Here is a 16,822-nt window from a genome sequence, read left to right on the forward strand (position 1 = left end):
GGAGAACCATCAGGAGGCGGGCGAGCACGGAGCGAGCGGCGCCTCAGTGGGAGACAACGGGCAGATGATAAATAATAAAAACTCATCTCGTGATTCATTGTGCGGACCTCGTTATTCCCGGAACCCTTCCCCAGAACCCAGACTGGTTACATTAACATAGAACAAAAAAAGAACACATGAACTTGGGGAAATTGATTAATAATATCCTATACAATGTGAAAGGTAATTTGAACAACGGAGAACCGATTCCTAATGAATACATTGAAACAATGGTGAAGACGCCGCGGGCAGCATATTTCTCACTCGCTGATCAGCAACCAATCAAATATATGAGGAGGTGAAGCATATGATACGCAAAAAAGGAATAATTGGCACCTTAGTTTTATTAGCTTAGGGCAACTGTGGGTGAATGGGGAGCGCGGGCGGCTAACCTGCATGTCAATGTGTCCTTGGGCAAGACGCTTGTTCCTCTAGCTGTGACTACAGTGTGTGAATGTTAGTTACTGGTTGGGCAGACGCCACTGTGTATGGTAGGTCCTGTCATTGGTGTGTGAATGAGTGAATGATGTTATGTAGTGTAAAGGTGCTTTTGATCGACTCTAATTATATTGTGTATTAACAGTGGTGACCATTTTTAAAAACACCAAACATGCCTAAAAAAAACGAAATGCAGCTGAACATTTTATTTGACTAAACAATGTGGGGACTCGAATAAAAAACGTGCAGAGCTGGAGAGAGGAGACTGTAATACATCTTAGGAGCAAATGACTCTGAGCTGCTCCACAACATCAGGGGCACACAGCCACCGAGTCAGGTTGAAGAAACGTTTATTGCCATATGAACACAAAACAGTCAGGAACTTTTTACAAATATTGAAACTATAAATAAAAATAATAATACTGGTCCCCACCCCTGGAACAGTTCACTCGCTCTCAGGGATGAGACAGCCCAGGCTCTATTTCTGGTTACTCATCCAGCCCCTCCCCTCTAAAGGACTATCTGTTGACCCCATAGTCAAATTTTAACTCTTCATCCACTCTGATGTCATTCATGGCTTTGAAGAGAATGACATCAGTGGGCTCTTCGTTTATTTTACACACAGTGAAGTGGCTTTAGTTTAGGCTTTTTCCGGGAATGGTTTGTAATGGCAAAATATAATGATGCCATAATGTTTTATTAGATTAATGTCAAAAACCAATCATGACTTTAATTCTGAGGAAGTTCCAAGACACCAGCTGTGTGGGAACTATCTGAGCAGAAGAATCTCAGAGCACCTCTCCTCTTTGATCCCATTTGTCTTTGCATAAAACCGCTGCATGGAGGAAGGAGAAGGTGTGAATTTCTTTGGCTATTGTCCTAGATCTAATCAAACATCTGTTGTAAGCACCTTGAGTTTCCCTTCACGTCTCGGACCTCCTTGCCTGTCTCAAAGTCTTTAGCATAACAAAACCAACGTGTTAACCCTGCCATGTATGAATATAGCCGTGTTCCTTTAAAACATTAAGAAGAAGCTTGCCACTGCCTGTCCATGTATAGCTGTTGCAGACCTCTTTTTTTTAAACGGAAAATGCAACTTTGATTCACAAGAGACTTTACAACTGATTCCCGATTGCATGAATGAAATGAAATTGCATGAAAATCTTCCACAACAGGTTCAGCATTCGGCCAACCGTCTGCATTTCCGGATGGCACTTGCACGGAAAAGTTTGGGCATCTATGCAAAGTTGCCTCGCCCCAGCCTTAAAGAAAAACCAGTAAACAGCTCCGTCTGTTATGGCTTTCATACGTTGGTTCCCCTTCAGCATCTGACAACTTCGCCATGGTAATCACAAATAATGTCACCTTTGGCAAAATTCTTGTTGGCAACCACTCCTGTAATCCAGAAAACACGACATTTTAGGGTGTTTCGAAATATCTACTGCATAAACAGATTTCATTTCAGCGTTCCTGTTAAAGAAAATGAATATTTTGTACTTACCAAACCCATTTTCTTTACTGAAGTTTTTGATGACAACGCCATTCCATTTCTGGTTCATGACACTTCTCAGGATAATTTTGTTTTCCTCCACAGCTTCTCTGGAGGCTGGCCTCTGGAGTGGGGCAGTTGCTCAACCAGCCTTCCTTGGCAATGTAGCTCCCCACCTTCTCGACAGACGGCTTGCGAATTGTGTAACGGGCTGATGGAAAGAATACACATATATTCAGTCATGCAAGTAAAACCAATTGAATTGCTGGGTTTGAGTTATTTTCCACTCAGTTGTATTCATAGGTTGGAGTACTTACAGAGCAGATGTTTTTTCCGCTTGACGTACTGCTCTGCTCGCCACCGATCCTAGAAGGTGTGGTCGTTTGGGAAACCAGCTTCTGTTCTTCGCTTCTTTGACGTGGCATGCCGTCAGTCATCACCGGAAACAAAGTTGTAAACTCGTCATATCTCTTGGTTGAAGAGCGGACGTCTTGTTCAGAAGTCTTCTCCAATTGGCTGGCTCTTTGTGTAGAAAGGAGTAAAATTAAGATTTAAACGATTGTTTCGTTGTATTCTGCAGCAACAACATACAACAGTTAATTATGATGGGAGTGGCTCATTTAATATGGTACACAAAGTCAGTCACATCATATATACACATCATGAGATTAAGTTACAATTAGCTACACACCTCTTATGCAGACGAAAGAGGTCACTTGTCATGCTGTGAACTTGATTTCCTCTCAACGATAGGAAAAATTGATCACAGGGATCGCTGGGATTTATGTATCTGATCCAAATGGTCTCGTAGTATGCTTGAAACCACTGTGGGGAACAAGAAACAATCAGTTGACAGCAAATGACATACACATTGTATCATACTACACATCGAGGTTAAGTAAATTTGTTTGGTATAGAACTTACAGCCTCCTCCTCTTGTGTAATGGCAAAGGTAGCAAGCTGTGATGTTGCCGTTTTGTGATAACGGATGCCAATCACGAGGCTGTTGTTGCACATCTTCCGATCGACCAACTCTGCAAAGCAATGAAAATATATGAATATATGGCCATAAATCTATTGGAGCGTGTCAAAGGGACTCCTTCACGCTGTTACAGTATACTCACAGTAAAGCCTTCTACTGCTCCTGGGCGCTGAAGGTGGCGAAGCACCAAGATCGCTTCGCAGTAGTATCTGTAGTTTGTCCTCTCAGACTCAGAGATCCCATCGGAGCCCTCGGCAGCGACACTCTTCCGAAATGTGTTGAAGTCTGCTTCAGCGACATGCAAAACACGCTGGCACTCTTTCTGTCACACCGCGGTGAAATTGTCTGTTGTTTTACTCTGTTGGGCATTTTGTCTTGTCATTTACGGTTTTATTTTGAAATAATAACTCCTCTCGTTTCAGGTCACTTACCCTTCCTCATGTGTCACCAGTCTGATTGTCTTCCCTGATTCCTGATTGTGTCCACCTGTTCCCCATTCCCCTCCATGTGTATTAATAGTCTGCGTCTCCCTTTGTCCTGTGCCAGTGTGTTCGTCATTACCCATGAGTTCTACCTCGTTCTGCCACGTCACAGGTTCCTTTTTGTTGTTTATTCAGGATCTTCGATCGGCCCAGTGCCTTCACCTCCACGCAGGTTGTTTTTGGTTTTGCTTAAGTTTTGTATACCTAGGTTAGATGCAACCTTAATCTTTCATAGTTTCCTCCGGAAGGAGTGATTTAGTTTTTGGGACGTTGCCTCCGTCAATAGAGTGCGTTTGTTATTTTGATAAATTTAAAAGCCTTTTTGTTTTCCTCCTAGAGCGGAGTGATTTTGTTTTTTGATAGTTTTATAGCCACACTTCTTCCTGGTTTATTTTATCGGAAGAAGTGTGACCTAGGATAATTTCATAGCCCGCCTTAGACTCTGTCTGGAGGACCTTTTGCTGCGTAAATAAAGATCTCCTTTCCTACCTGAGAACCCTGCGCCTGCTTCCTATTTTCCTCCCGGGCGTGACACTTTCAGGCCGCATGTGCCGTCCACAAACCGTGAGTATCTAGATAGAAAAAGAAAGTAATTTTAAAATTCCACCCTCAAGATTATAGGAGCAAACATAAAATAGATGAATCAATATTAAAATCCCCAACTTACCGTGTGGAGAGCACGTCCCTGGAATGGGTCTTTGAGGTGGCCTTTCTCAGTGTCTCAACCAGTTCTCTGTAAGCCTGGCACTTGTTTCGCAAATCCATGTTAGAGACATCTAGGTCCAACCTGTTTTTAATGTAATTTAGTACTGTCGCTGCACTCAGCTCAGCGCCCTTGAGACAGTTGAGGAAGTCTCTTTGGTCTCTGTACTCTTTGTTAGAAACTCCAGCGTAACCGCGTCCCCAGTCGGCTGCATATACCGCAGGAAACGGGAAACGTTGTCAACCTTGGAAAGAGAATAGCGATAAATAAAGATCAGCGTTAACATCTTGATAATAAACTACAGTTTGAAATCAATGTTCTGACAACTGAGGTGTTTAGACATCTTATCTCTTGTTGGCAATTGTTGACATCCATCAGGTACTTTTTAAGTCCAAAAGGAGCTTTTCATCCGTGGAGAACTTGTTGTACAGACGAGCCTCTTTCATTTTGATTAGCACTGATGTTGTCGCAGCAGGAAGATCTCTGTAAAATAAAGAATTCATGAAAATTATAGGTATTTTATGCAAGGCCACACACGCTTTCACTCGCCCTAAACGCCCACAGCCGCTTCCCATACCAATCAACACTTACACTGATTCTTCACTCACCTGTTTCTGCTTACTGGTTAATTTGTTTGACTTTATCTACCTCCCTGTCAGACTATTGTTGAATGCTACGCCTCTGCGTTACCAGCCCGGCTTGTCTCTTCGAGATCTCCTTGGCCCGGCCCTGTCCTGTCACGTCTAGTTGTTTGTGTTTTTTGGAGACTCACCTGTGTTCTCTACCCTGTTCACCTGCTCCCTGTGGACCTCCACTAACCTGCCAGCTGTGAGTCACCTCGGGAACCGGGGGTTGCAGATGGTGGCTGCTTTCTGAGGAACACACTGACTTTAAGTTTGATTCCGGACTGCGTCTGCCGACGGCAGTCCCCCTTAGTTCTAGTTTGAGGAAATAAAAGACATTTTGCTGTACCTCTGCATCTGGGTTCTCTGTTCTCCACGTAACAATTTCCTGCTGTTTCCTGATTTTTTGAGAGACCTGATTTTTTATGATGGCTTCCAAACTTAGAATGAGAATGTTCACTTCAGTAATTCTTTCTGAAGATTCTTTTTATTTAATGTGGTTTGATGAAATTGCACTCAAGTCACTTTGGATAAAAGTGTCAGCTAAATGACATGTAATGTAATGTTCCTTTCTATCAATTTGTCATCATAGGACTAAGGTGCCCCATGTTGTCCACTGCATCAGGTGCAAAAAGGCCTAGGAGAACATCTCTGTCCATCTTACTCTGGTGTGTATGAAGAACAATACGCCAGAAGCTGCTTGAGGTGCAAAAGATGAAGTTCGCCAGCCGGTTGTTTACTCAGAAATGCCGAGTTTGGAACTACAAGGACATCTGCAAGAGCTTCACACACAAATCCTGCTGAAGGAGTTGCGTGAACGATTGGTGGAAAATGAGCCAGAAGATGTGGATATTGAAGAAGGCGATGACACAATTCCTGCCTCGGCATCTGCAGCCGTCTCTACCTCCGCAGCCACGGCTATTTCTCCCGCAACAAATGCAGCGTCGCCCTCGGAGCCAGATGTTTGGAATTTAAGCATCTTTGGGTTATTTTTTCGCGTGTGCGTGTGTGTGTGGAAGGAAGGAATCCGAAACGGCAGCAAACTAGTTAAAGTCAGCAAAACACTGAATCTTTGAGCTCTGCCACCGGTATTTATACTGTTCTGAGCTCTCACAGCCAACTTCTCTGATTCGCTATACCTTGATGGGGCACTCACAGGTAAGGGGATGGGATCATTTTCTGTATATTTAAAGAATAGCCCTTTATCTCTTTCTAACATTATCTGATTAAAGAGACAAACTACATGTTACATGGATTACATTGAGACCTTTTCAAAGATACCAAACATGTCCTTCTTGACTTTTGTACAGCTTTTAAAATAAAAAAAGCCAGCAGATTCTACCTGTTGATCGTGCTTAAACATGGCCGGGCCTAACCTTGCCAATTTTACTATCTCTGCGAAGGCCTGCATGTGATCTGTAAGATGGAGTGTAAGTTAACTCAATCAGACCATCCTATCCAGAAGCACAGGATTATATAGAAAATAAAAATTAAAGTGAATACACATGTCCCCCCCCAGACACAGACAGAAGCGTCTGCAGCCGCCCACCTTCATAAACGACTTTGAAATGGCCGCACATCAGGGCAATCTCTTCTGGAATGTTTAGCCACACTTGGTGGCATAAAACCTAAATGCATTTTTACGAACACCAAACATGCCATTAAAAAACGAAATGCAGCTGAACATTTTATTTGACTAAACAATGTGGGGACTTGAATAAAAAATGTGCAGAGCTGGAGAGAGGAGACTGTAATACATCTCAGGAGCCAATAACTCTAAGCTAAGCCAAAAAGTTGATTTATTAAGGGGAATAGAATGAATGAGAAACGGAGAGCTTTTAGTCCATGAATGTGTACACTGCAAATTATTTGAATCTTATCAAGATAAAAAAACTTAGATTTAGAAGTGTTAGATAATTGATCTTGTTTTAAGAGTGAATTTCTTATTTTTAGTGTTTAACTTTACACTAAAATCTTAAATCAAGCACAACCTTATCTTTTTTGTCTCAAATAGGCATGACATCTTAAAATGAGTTAAATTAAGATCTTTTACAACTCTCCCTCAAATTCTCATCAATAAAGCTTGTTTTAAGATTCAGTAAACTCAAGTTGCTTGATTCAAGAGTCACACAAAAAGCATCTGAAAGAAACAGAGTTTATTATTGCTCTGACTTCAAGCATGTTCAGACAATGTGAGGATAAATTATACAGCCTTCACCACAACTCACCATACTGTCCATGGAATTGTTTAATGACCAAAACAGTTTGTTAACAAAAACAGGCCCAGGAAACCGGCAAACTTGATCACCCAATAAAACAATGCTTCCCTTTCATTCCTCCATTTTAATGTCTACTTCTGTGGGCAATAATATCACAAAGACTATATTTTATTGGCACAAACATATGTTCCTTGAAACTAACAGAAAAATAAGAAATACAGTCAATGAGTTCATGTACAAATTCTGTAGCCTGGGCAACATTGGGAACTGCCACCTCATATGCCAGCAATTCTGGACTCAAATTCAGTGTCTCATAACGCTGGTACTCAAAAGCAACATATCTTTTATCAGTCCGAACACTGGGAAAGCATCATCTACATCTACAATAATCATAGATTTACCACTAATGTACTTATTGCCATTGAGGATGTACCATTTCACTGAGACAACAGATTGCATGACCTCTACGCCTAGAAAATCTTTGACTTTTCTCTTGACATAATCAAAATTTTTGACAGCTGAGACAGGCCCCGATTCTCTTTCACTAGCAAAAATTGGATGCTCAATGCCTATTTCATTTTGACAACATTCAAGGAACTGGTTATGGTTTGCAAGCGATTTACAGACATTTTTGAAATTTAACTTAGAAGCCCACTGCTTAAAATAACTGTGCTTAGCTTCAAATCGCATACACATACTTCTTATTAATGGACCAAGAGATATGATTTGGCTTGGTAGATGTAACATGTAATGTTGCTTGGGTATTACATTGGCTTCAGAGAAAAGTTCTTTGAAATGATGCAGATGTTGCTCAATCATGCGTCTGAGCCGTAATACGGTTTCTAAAGAAAACAGGAGCAAGGACAATTTGAACAATCTCAATTAACTTGAGAATAAATTTGACATACTCGTTGTCCATACCGTTCAAAAGAAAAGGTAGGATTTTTAAAAGTATCAACATTTGTCCACATGACTGCTTTAATTTATTGTCATTAGCAGCTAAAGTACTGACACTAATAGGACATGGCGTATCTCTTATGTCTAGAGGTGAGTAAGGAAAATTTAGAATAGCTGAGTTAATCTCATCTAATTCTATCTGTCCTGACAGAATCAGGTTTTTTAATACAAGCTTTATTTCCATTGGTGCAACACCTTCAAAAATTACATGCATTATATCCTGTGGTGTTTGTTTGATCAGATCAAATGCTGGAACATCAACTAGTCTGCTTCTTCTGTTAATCCCATAAGTGGTTTTGAGGGATGCTTTCAATGTTTCTGTGCTTGCCTTATCTATTTCAACACACTGCCTAATGTGCTTTTCCAAAGTTCTTTCAGCAAACCTATTCTCCTCAAAAATACTTTGCATATCCTCAAAGGAGCATTCACAATGTCTACATTTGCTATAAGCAAAACCAACACCTTGTTTAAATCCAGCAAGTGTGTCTCCACATATGGCGATCACAGCACCAAACAACTCAATTTCACCATTTGGGGTGTCAATCCTAACACCATTGTACAGAAGTGTCAGATCTTTTTGGATTCTTTTTAGTATAACATCAACACCCCACTGAGAAATATTGTTTGCCTTGGCAATAGCCAGGAGTCTTATTGCAGCCAACTTCGACCTAAATTTTGGATCTATATTCCCTAAACTATAATAAAACATCAGTAATTTATTTGCAGAGGCATGGGCGCCTAAAGGGTTACATATTTCAATTTCATCGGTGTACGATAGTATTTGCAATGCATTTGGCCTTTGAGAATATAATGGATGGGATGTAAAAAGGGCTCCATCAGTAAAATCATACAAGAATCCCTCACTTCTTTGTGGTACAGTGGTTAACATGGTGAAGATTCTGGGATTGGTCAGTAACTGCTTAAGACTTTGAATGAGTGGTACATAGTAAAAACTTTTGCCTCTTAAGGCCATGACCCTTGAAAGACCACGCTTTACCCAACAAATCTTCTGGGACACCACAACTTCCTCTGGGTTGACTGGATTGAATAGTTCCCGGATGGTTTTATTCTGTCCATATGCTGTGGTTGAGAAAGGATCCATGAACGCATCAAACGTAGCCAAAGCCTCCCCTTGGAGCTGAGCAGTTGTGTCTGGATTCTCTTCAAACACCCTTCTGATTCTCTCCCTTAGTGTGTCAATGAGAGCAGCTTGGTACTGTTGCACCCCTGAGATGACACTGTTGACAGTTCTCTGGGAAAATATTTAAAATGTAAATAATTTTGTCACCCATATAATTCACAGGCCCATATTTTACATTAGAATAATTTAAATTAATAGTACCATTAAAGCATTTGCCCATGAAGATAAATTTACCTGTGATAACTGGCACTGTCCCGGACACTGATGGCAAATGCCGCTGCGGATCTAGCTATATCAGGTCTGGTTCTGGAGGTCACAGCAACAGCGTCTTCCTTTATAAAATGAGTTGTAATTTTTTAAGAGCGAGTAGATGGACACAGTCAAAGTTGCAATTGATTTGAAAGGAAATGGACATTTTTGAGGAGATGCCCGAGAGGGGAAAGACTTCATTTTAATCCCGTATTCGCTTCACTAGTCTGGAACCTGAGCAGCTCTATCGTCTAAGGTAAGAGGAATTAAATGTTTAATCTTAGCATTCAATGGAGATAGTACCTATACCTATGAAAGAGAAAGTGTGCATAGGCTACTCAAATCATGCATGATTAACGCGCACACTCGCAGTGTGGATTCAATGAGGCCCATATTTAAATATATCGTTATATGTAGGACAAAAATATTAAATTACATAACAAGTCAGCATCACACAGAGAGCAACCTAATTGGCACGATAAGATTGAAAATAAATTGAATTGTGGAAACTTACGGACTCAAGGCGGCCGTCAGCTTCAGGCTGTGGTGACGGTTCAGGTAAAGAGGCATCAGGTGGGACAGCCGTAGTGCTGGCCGCTGCAGGAGTGCTACAGCTGGCAAACACCGAAACACCAAATGTTTCCTGTCCCAAAGACCGAGAAGAAGGCGTCGTACTCCATCCGCTTGGTGGGCATCCAGTCCTCAAGTACTGAAGGTGCGTCCGTTTAATGTGGCGAAAGAAAGAGTTAAAAACTCTAAAGTCCTGTTCACATCCATCAATACCACAGTAAACCCAAAAATCCGGGCTGCGACTGTGACTTTTATTAATGTGGCTAAGGAGTACTTTAAGACTTAAAGCAACAAAGACGAAACATATCATACACCTCCACGCCGCCATGATGCACCGTTGTTGTCGCGGGCTAATGACCTAGAGGTGGATGGGGAGGGGGGCACTCATGAAATAATTTGTTATTATTTTAACAATACATTCCTCTAATTATAAATGCGACTTAATTAATTTTACGATGGTAAGTTTTTAAAAAATAATATTTTGCTAACATGTTCATGTTTACGTCCGATCATTTCTGCGCATCCTCAGTTCATGTCCTCCAACGGTCCCACCTCAATGACGTCAGTGTTCGCGGTTCACCGCTTGAGTAACTGAAAGATTTGGGTGCGTTACATTTGACGAAGAAGTGCAAGAAGAGCGGCTCAATGTCAGTAAACTTTATTGAATTAGTAAATATTACTATGTCGGTATATGCTTAGCAAGCTAGCTAATTGTTAGCTAATGTGCACTTTTACACGCTAGCCGTTAGCTAACGAACTCTGTTTATGGGTTTTCCCGGGTAGTTCTACGGTACCGCCTGTTAATGCTTCAGGGAGCTGATGAATCTAAGATGGATACTTTTGACGATGCCACTCTATCGGTGTTGGAGGGTAAGTCATGAATACAATTTATATCTGATGCATTGATGCTATTTATGGAGTGTACTTTATTAATAACTGAATACTTTTATTTGAAATCCAACATTTTTCTGCTTTCTGGGTTTTTCCTCAACCGTCATTTGCTTAACGAATTTATAATATTCTTAGGATGAAACATTTTAAGTAAGAGTCAGAATTCTAAAGCAAAATATATGGTTGTAAAATAGAAATCCCACATTTTAAAAACACGCGGTCTGCAGTGTCCCGCGGGCGGGAACGTTACCCTTCCCCCCCAACATTGTAAATCATCCGCCATTCATCAGATTGTTATGTAGCATAGTCATTATACCTCATTTGAAAGGCCTTAGCCGGGATGACCTGAGGGATCTTTTTCCTGGCCCAGAGAATTTCCTCAAAAGAAAGAAACTTTGGAATTTCATCAGTGAAAATGTAAACACAAATTGGAATGAGTAAAAACTAGTAAAGTATACATTTTAATGGTTCTAATGCATTTTGTTTTCATTCCACACAATTCTAATAGTGTGAAAATACCACAGACCAAGATGCCAACAATTGTGCCATGCCACCATGCCAGCCTCAAACCTCAACCCCCATATCTGCTGAGAAAAAAATGAAAATGCCAGACCCTCCAGAGTATGTGGTGTACACAGATTCAGAGTTAGACATGGTGCGTAGTCAATACTTTGCACTGCTCTGCAATGGAAAGGAAAAAAATTACAAACTGTCCAAGGAGCTATGTTGCAGACTTGTAAGGAACACAATAACCAATATGGTTGCTATCCTGCGTGCTAGTCCCATGGGGAAAGAAGTCAGTTACCCGTCAAAATTGGAAATAAGAGCCATGTCACAGAAGATTATAGACTATTACCCAATGTTACGGGATGATGATCCAAACATGCCTTATGTAAGTATTATTTTTTTATCTAAACCAAAACTTTGGGCAGGTCAGCAACAAGACAAACAACGTATCTAACATTCTTTTACCACAGCTGACTATCTACACCAAAATGTACAAGCGACTCCAAAATATGAGATCCCCACGGAAGAAGCAAGGCTCTGTACCACAAAGAGGAGTGGCAAAGACAGCTCTCTTCAGTGCAGACAACCAAGACATGGAGACGGATTGGACAGACACAAGCAACTCAAGTGATAATACCTTACTTCTTGAGAGCAATGATGACCTTACCGAGGACAACTCCAGTGAAGGTGTGCAAATTGTTTGCAAAAAATGAAGGGGTGCTGTTAGACTACTGTTTTTTTGTCTAAAAATTGTCTAATCATGTAATGAAACTATAGTTGTCTGTATTTGTCAAGCCAGAGTTTATGGCTAGGCATGCACTGTGTTTATCTGCCGGTTTTGCTTGTTGTCATGCTTTTATTTGTGTTTTATTTCTTTCATTATTTCCCCAAAAAGCATTCCCAGCACATCGACCCCCCTCTGTGCCAAGGAAGCCAAAGACCAAAACCTTCCTGCTGCCATCCGCATCAGCCTCAGGCTCCTCACTCAGGACTGTGATCGCTTCACCAACCACGCCTGCAAAGGATGATGTTGGTAAGCCCACCTCAGCACACCTCTCAGCCTGTTATCCATGATAATGACTTTCAGAGTGGCAAATCAGAGTCTAAACGGTTGGAGATTAAATTCAAATTTCCTTAGTTTGTGGATGTTAATGGAAACTTTTTCCAGACAACTCCCATTGTTCATATAAACAACATAAAATTATTGTATTTTTGTATTACTAATTATTGTATTATTGTATCAATTAAGTTAATTGATTTGAGTGTTACAAGGGAAGTAGACCGACCTGCATAATGCAATAAAGTTGTGTTTACGTTGAAATGTCTGCTCTGTTTTTTGCCATTTCAGTCGGCCAGGACAGTCTGAAAATGCAGGCTAGGCACTACAAAACCTTGAGCAACATGTACAATAAGCCAAATGCAAAACCCAATCAAAGTGATGTTGCTCAAGTTTTAGACCTTGAGTTTAAGGCCAGACGGGCTTTCATTGATGCAGATGTTACAAGGGAAGAAGACCGACCTGCAAAAATCTTTGAGGCATATCCATGCTTTAGAGATGTTCGAAATGTATGTTTTTTTTCCACTACTTGCACTTGAATTACTGTCTATCCATCTGTGTTCTAAATGTCCAATGGTTGAATAACTGTGCACAATGCTGTCTTAGGCAATGGATGAGCTGCGGCGCATAGTAGGTGGCACCAACAGCAGATACATCGAGGAAGTGAAAGGAAGATGGGCAGACTTTTGTGCCAAGGTGCAGTTCTATGGTGTGTGGAAGAAAGCCCTGAAACCCCCCTTTCCATTGGATGTCCGTGGAGGTAAGTTGCGGTTCCATATGCAAATGTATTTTGATTTATACCATATTCAGACCATTCAGACCAATCTTTCTATTCTTTAGTGGAGTTCACGCTTGCCCTCTTCAATGCACTCCCATCCCTTTTCCCCTCACCAACTTCACCACCAAAGAAGCTTGGAAATAGCTGTGAGGCACTTCTTCATGTCCTGAAAGTAAAAACATTTTTGTGTGTTGATTCCTTACTGTCCTCTTATTTTCTCACATTTGTTGTGCATGTTCACATAACAATACACCCTAAGTTCACAATCACAGATACTTTTTGCAAAAAAGTGTTTCTAGTGTCCCTCAAATGGTGTTCACAGAAAGGAATACCAAGAAATGTTTGATTAAACAAAAAACCTTTGATTAATTCATCCATTAATTCATCCCAGAAACATAAAAATGCACCTTGCATCAGCTTGTATCCATTGTTAATCCATCCTAAATTCTTACACCTTGATCTGTCAAACAAATGTTGCCCATTTTGAAGTAATTCATGATTATTTCTTCCAGTGTAATAATAAATCAATATTTTTCATCAGTGTTTGTATATAATAATGACTATTTCAAGAGTGTCATTAGTTGCAACTTGGTCATTTATCTAAAAATTAAATTTTTATGTCGAACATGCACTTGACTTTCAATACATTTTTATGTCTTCTCACTTTACACATTGTTCTTTTTATTCTGTTCCAGTCAGGCGAAGACCCTGCCCTGTACCTGGAAAAGCATCCTCTCTCCTCCCCAGTTCTGCTTTCTGATGGCTCAACCACCATTGTGGCTGTGGGTAATGTACCTGTGACCACCCTCCCTCAGGAAGATTTCTCAGACGGGATGTTGGTGTTAATGGCATATTACTACACTTTGCACTTAAGATATCCAAAATGTGTTTCAACGCTCCTGTCAGTTATTCAAACAGAGGTAATTGGTGACACAATCCACGATCAAGATGCCACTAGTGCTTACAGGAAAGCAATGGCTGATTGGAAGTCTTTCATTGAGAAGTAGCTGAGTATTTTGTCATGCCAGTTCTTATTGTTAGCTGTGAGTTCTTATTGTTAGCTGTGCCTAATAATAGTTTTGTGTTGCACAAGCTTATACAGTCACTGAGTTATTACCTCATTTAGGCCTGTATTTAAAATGATAGTTAAGGAAAAATCCATAACTGAGGGCTGAGAAGTGTTTTTGTTTTTTGCCCTTTTGCTTTTAATTTCTTTTATTTTTATGGAAAAGTATTCAAATGTCTATAGCAAACTTGACTTGCTGATGTTAAATACATGTTGTCTTAAGCCATGTTATTTCTGCACCATTATTCTAAAAAAGGACAGGCTTTAGATTTTAAGATGCTCAAAGTAAGAAAACAAAATGGGTAATTGCTTATATTTAGTATATTTCACTTATTCCGAGGCTGTAAAAAGTTTATTTTAAGTTATCTAGACTTAAAACCAGCATTCTATGCTTTTATTTAGTATAATTCACTTATTTTAAGGCTGTAAAAAGTTTAAATTTAAGTAATCTCATTTTACAACCAGCATTTTCATCTTATGTTAAGCCTTCCAAATACCTCTTTAGACAAGCTTATTTCTAGATTTAATTATCTTAATTCAAGAAATCTTGTCAAGTGAAATTATCTAGCTGCATGGACAGATAATTTCACTTGTTTTGAGTACATTTTACCTCAAATTGAGTTTTTTTATCTTGTTTTGAGACACCCTTTTTTTAAACAGGGTCCCAGTTACTTGCTCTTTTACTTTGTTAAATAAGACAGCCTGTTGATAGCGGACCTCTGATCTCACTTCTTAAACATCTCCCTGTTTTCCTCTCCTCTAAAGCTGTCACCTGCTCAGAGTCAGAACGAGAAACCTTTCTGTCATAATATATAAAGTGCACACACAAGCAGATACCAGTGCCATAGCAAAGTTTAACCGTGGAAAGGCAGTGTGCGGGTGAGTGACAGGTCAGTGCAGCGTCCGTCTCTGTTCATGCGGCTCATTGGTGATCGACGGCTTAACCATTTTATTTGACCTCTTGTCTCACTGATGATGTAAAGATGACGTCACTGGACTCTGCTGTCAATATGTTGTCAGAGAGATCACTGAGAACCGGGTTTATCACTTGAGCAGTTGATTCATTGTGAGGAGCATCATGTGTTGTGATGAAGACCTCTGGTTGTTTTACAGCTGAAGTGTGAGGAGTCATTTCAGGTGAAATGATCTGATCAGTGGCCGTGTTTCTCTTATGAGGAGGTGAGTTTGATTCATCCACAGGGACAGCTGTGGGTCTGCAGTCTGTGTTTGGGAGACCATCGTTCAGGTTGACTGTGTTCATGTCGTAGAACTCCACAGGCTTCAATTCATAGGTACACGAGGACTGTGTTTCCATCATTCTGTGGGACTGTCACCATGACCGCAGTACCTGGTGTGCGTGAACCGGCTGGTAGGAGCAAACCTCTGGCTGTTCTGGAGTGTGGGTCAAAGAAACCATATCTGCCAGACTTGGTTCAACAGCAGAGCGTACTTCACATCTGATAACAAGCAGCTGAGTCCTGACTCCAGGTCCAGAAAGATATCCACAGCTCCACATAGTGTTACGGCCAGCTCGTTTTGACCGCAACATAAAGAAAACAAGCCCAGTTTATTCAATCTTTAACAATAACGGTAACTAAACAAACAAAGTCTAGGTTCAAACAAAAAGGGAAAATCATAGTCCAAATGGGGGGAGAGAAAAGGTAGGCCAAAGTGATGTCTCCAGAGGCGGTCGCTCCCCTGGAGGAAGAGGAGGCCTGTTGAGAAGGGAAACCAGAGTTTTATCCCCTCCACAATCAAAAGTTAATATGGGAGCAGGGGTGTGCGATCTCCCAAGCCCTCCCTGGAAGACACCGCCACCAGCAGGCAAGCAGGTGAAGGGCGGGGTCGTAACAATAGTCTTTATTAGAAGGTCCTGCTACACATGGTTCTTTACTGGGTTGTCCTCTATTTACAGTATCTGATACCTGTGGTATACATGATGTAATGGCAAAAATATATGTAACTCTTATAAATGCTTTGTATAACCAGTTTATTAATTGCATGTGCTGAGATGGAAAGGCCATGGTATAAGAGCTGAAGTGTTTCGCACTGATAAATGTCCCCAGCGTCCTAGCTGTAGAGACTAAACAAAGTGGGTCATATGTGTATAACCAGATTTGTTTTCAAGTGTTGGGAGGGCGAGGCCATGCTCAAAGAACTGACGTGTCTTACATGGATTAGCTCTCCTGAGTATCCTGACTGTAGATACTCAACAAGGTGGTCAAGGTTTCTGTTGACGCCACCGATAACTGAACTTGTGTATAAGAACTGCCTCGTTCTGGTGGGGGGCAAGGAGGTTCATGACAGTCTGCAGAGGACGTAGCTGTTGTGACCTTTCCGTCCAATACCACCCCTATCAAGTGACGTTACCACTACTTTCTGGAATACACCACGCCTATCAAGTAAGGGTACTGTTGGCGGTGGAAACGCTCGCCAAATCATGGTTAACAGACCCGACCCGTACCGTACAGCTCGGTGGAAACGCACCATTAGAGAGTGGGGTCCGGCGACGAAAAGGGGCCTGATTGACTTCAACACGATCAAACAAAGGAATATTTTCACTCAAATCGGGTAAGAAGTTGATATTCTGATTTCAAACGGGATGCTCTGAATTGTAATGGGTGATAACAG

The 16,822-nt window shown here is 40.9% G+C and overlaps 1 protein-coding gene across 1 annotated transcript; it reads left to right on the forward strand.

The window, feature by feature from the left end:
- Positions 1–11,875: 11,875 nt before the first annotated feature.
- Positions 11,876–15,315, forward strand: LOC134110668 (uncharacterized). Its single transcript, XM_062560348.1, has 5 exons — positions 11,876–11,977; positions 12,186–12,323; positions 12,639–12,856; positions 12,954–13,107; positions 15,305–15,315. The coding sequence occupies exons 1-5, from the start codon at positions 11,884–11,886 to the stop codon at positions 15,313–15,315; spliced, it is 615 nt and encodes a 204-aa protein (XP_062416332.1). The 5' UTR covers positions 11,876–11,883.
- Positions 15,316–16,822: the final 1,507 nt, after the last annotated feature.

Source organism: Pungitius pungitius, unplaced genomic scaffold, assembly GCF_949316345.1.
Source record: "Pungitius pungitius unplaced genomic scaffold, fPunPun2.1 scaffold_29, whole genome shotgun sequence".
Taxonomy (NCBI): Eukaryota; Metazoa; Chordata; class Actinopteri; order Perciformes; family Gasterosteidae; genus Pungitius; species Pungitius pungitius.

Excerpts from the sequence above, each read along its gene's own strand:
- LOC134110668 (XM_062560348.1), top strand. The coding sequence starts at position 11,884 with ATGGAGACGGATTGGACAGACACAAGCAACTCAAGTGATAATACCTTA. Across the intron at positions 11,978-12,185 it reads CGAGGACAACTCCAGTGAAG|CATTCCCAGCACATCGACCC; the intron begins GTGTGCAAATTG and ends TTCCCCAAAAAG. Across the intron at positions 12,324-12,638 it reads GCCTGCAAAGGATGATGTTG|TCGGCCAGGACAGTCTGAAA; the intron begins GTAAGCCCACCT and ends TTGCCATTTCAG.